Source organism: Silene latifolia, chromosome Y (genome assembly GCF_048544455.1).
Source record: "Silene latifolia isolate original U9 population chromosome Y, ASM4854445v1, whole genome shotgun sequence".
In the NCBI taxonomy this organism is placed as follows: domain Eukaryota; kingdom Viridiplantae; phylum Streptophyta; class Magnoliopsida; order Caryophyllales; family Caryophyllaceae; genus Silene; species Silene latifolia.
In genome coordinates this window covers 24,164,469-24,166,968 of record NC_133538.1, presented here as the reverse complement: position 1 = coordinate 24,166,968, position 2,500 = coordinate 24,164,469, and the positions used below count along the sequence as shown (strand labels likewise).

The 2,500-nt window shown below is 40.5% G+C and overlaps 1 protein-coding gene across 1 annotated transcript in view; it reads right to left on the bottom strand.

Moving 5' to 3' along the window:
• Window positions 1-280, bottom strand: part of LOC141627729 (uncharacterized) — an 864-nt gene extending 584 nt beyond the window's left edge. Inside the window, exon 1 of the mRNA XM_074440953.1 lies at window positions 1-280. This exon is cut by the window's left edge and continues 584 nt beyond it. Within this exon, the coding sequence (XP_074297054.1) occupies window positions 1-280 (280 nt within the window).
• Between the last annotated feature and the right edge of the window lie 2,220 nt (window positions 281-2,500).

The following is a 2,500-nucleotide window of genomic DNA, read 5'->3' as shown; positions in this document are numbered from 1 at the left end:
GAGCCTGTTGAATGCCTCCTGCAAGCTGAATACAAGCATCTCTAACTTTCAAAATCCCCTTCAAACTGTCAGGGAAACTTTCTTTAATGGGAGTGTGCCACACATCAATCCCTTTAAAGGGATAACTCTGAATCCATGTGACCCAAAAGCTATCATCAGTGCTTCCAAGCTTCCAAACCCATTGTAAAAGCATTGCTTTATTCCAAGACAACAACTCCTTTAACCCAAAACCCCCTTCTTTCCAGGGAGCACATACTGCCTTCCAGCTTTTAAAAGTCATCCTGCGATGACCCTCTTGGATTTGCCAAAAGAAGTCTTTACTTAATTTGTTGATGATTTTAATCACACCCAGAGGCAAGAGAATACTAGCACACCAGTAATTTTGAAGACCAAACAAAAACGGATTGGATTAATTGAAGTTTACCAGCATAGCTGAGAAACTTTGTGGACCAGTGATGAATAGCATTCTGCAGTTTAGTAATAAGCATGCCAAAATTAGTAAGGCATAATCTGGCTGCATTCAAAGGAACACCCAGATATCTGATAGGAAACTCCTCCTATTGAAAATGTGTGAAAGCTAGGATAGCCTGCTTGACTTGCTCCTGAACTCCACCAAAGAAAATGGAGGTTTTCTCAGGGTTAGCTCTTAAACCAGAAATCCTACCAAAAAGGTCGAGGGTCTGAACAACAGCTTTAACAGATGGCAAGTCACCTCTGGTGAAAATCATTAAGTCATCAGCGAAAATCAGATGAGTAAGCTTGATTCCCACACACTTAGGATGCATAGAAACCTGAGGTAATTTGCAGATTTCACGAAGATATCTGGATAACACCTCTATGCTCAACACAAAAATGTAAGGGGACAAAGGATCTCCCTGATGAACACCACTTTTCCCCTTGAAGAAACCATGACTAGAGCCATTGACTTTCAAAGAGAACCAAGAGCCTGAGATACAAGCCATTATGAGCTTAACAAAGGCAGCAGGGAAGTTAAAAGCTAGCAGCATATCTTCAATGAAAGACCACTGCAAAGTGTCAAAAGCCTTCCTTATATCTACCTTCATTAAACATCTAGGGGTGAGATACTTCCTATTGTAACCTTTAACAAGGCCCTGAAACAGCATCACATTTTCAAAAATGTTTCTACCTTTAACAAAAGCACCTTGTTCCCCTCCAATGAGCTTGGGAAGGAGATGCTGCATGCGAGTAGCAATGATCTTACTGATAACCTTGTAAATAGTGGAGCAGCAAGAAATAGGTCTGAAATCTTGAACAGACTTAGGAACACTTTTCTTGGGAAGAAGAGAAATGAGAGTAGTATTGGTTTGTTTTACCAACTTTCCAGTAGAAAAGAATAACTGAACAACATGGCAAAATTCATCTTCTATTATATCCCAAGAATGCTTAAAAAACCCAGAAGAAAACCCATCAGGTCCAGGACTCTTGTTAGACCCAATACTAAACAAAGCAGCCTTAATTTCAGAACTACTAACTGGAGCAGTCAAAGGGAGCCAATCATCTGAAGACAAGGTAGTACCTTGAGCAATAAAAGAGCTGTCCAGGGGCTCTACAGGAGTAGCTGTCCCAAGAAGACCAGTATAATATTCCACAAAGGCATTAGCAACATTGTCCAAACCATGTTGAGAATGTCCATGCATATCAACAATTTCACCAACAATTTGTTGAGCCCTCCTCTCAGCAATTTTAGCAAAAAAGAATTCAGAGCAGCAATCATCATGCTTAATAGTATGCTCCTTAGCCTTCTGTTCAGCTTTTTTCAACTTACTAAAATTGTCCAGAAGTTGTTTTTCCTCAGCAAGAAGAGCAGCGGAAAAAGGGGAAATTTGAAGAGCTTCCTGACATTGAGACAGCTGAGCTCTAGCAGTTGCAACCCTATCACCAATATTAGAGTAAGATTTCTTATGCAAGCCAGCTAAATCCCTCTTGATTGCCTTGAGCTTACTGAAAATGATGTGCAATGGGGCACCATAATGAACTTCCTTCCACCTACAACTGATAAGCTCCTTATATGAAGGGTCAGCAACCCAACAGTTAAGGAAATGGAACCGTTTTTTAATAGGAAGACTAGGAAAGACAGTCACAATGACTGGAGAGTGGTCTGAAACCCCAGCAGGAGGATAAGCTGCAGCAGTGTTAGGGAAATGTTGAATCCAAAACTGATTTCCCATAGCCCTATCTAATTTTGACCAAGTCCTAGTCCCAGACTCCTGTTTATTAGTCCAGGTATATAAGCAACCAGTACCATTAATATCTTCCAACCCAGCATCAACAATACATTCATTAAAAGCCATGATGTCATCTAGATCAGGGGGATTAGGACCAATCCGTTCACTAACATCCCTTACAACATTGAAATCCCCAAGAGTAAGGAAGGGCTTCTGAAGAGAAACACATCTCAAGTGAGACCAAAGATCTGATCTAGCATCACCAGTATTAAAACCATAAACAATAGATACCCAAAAAACATTTCCTGTAGCAA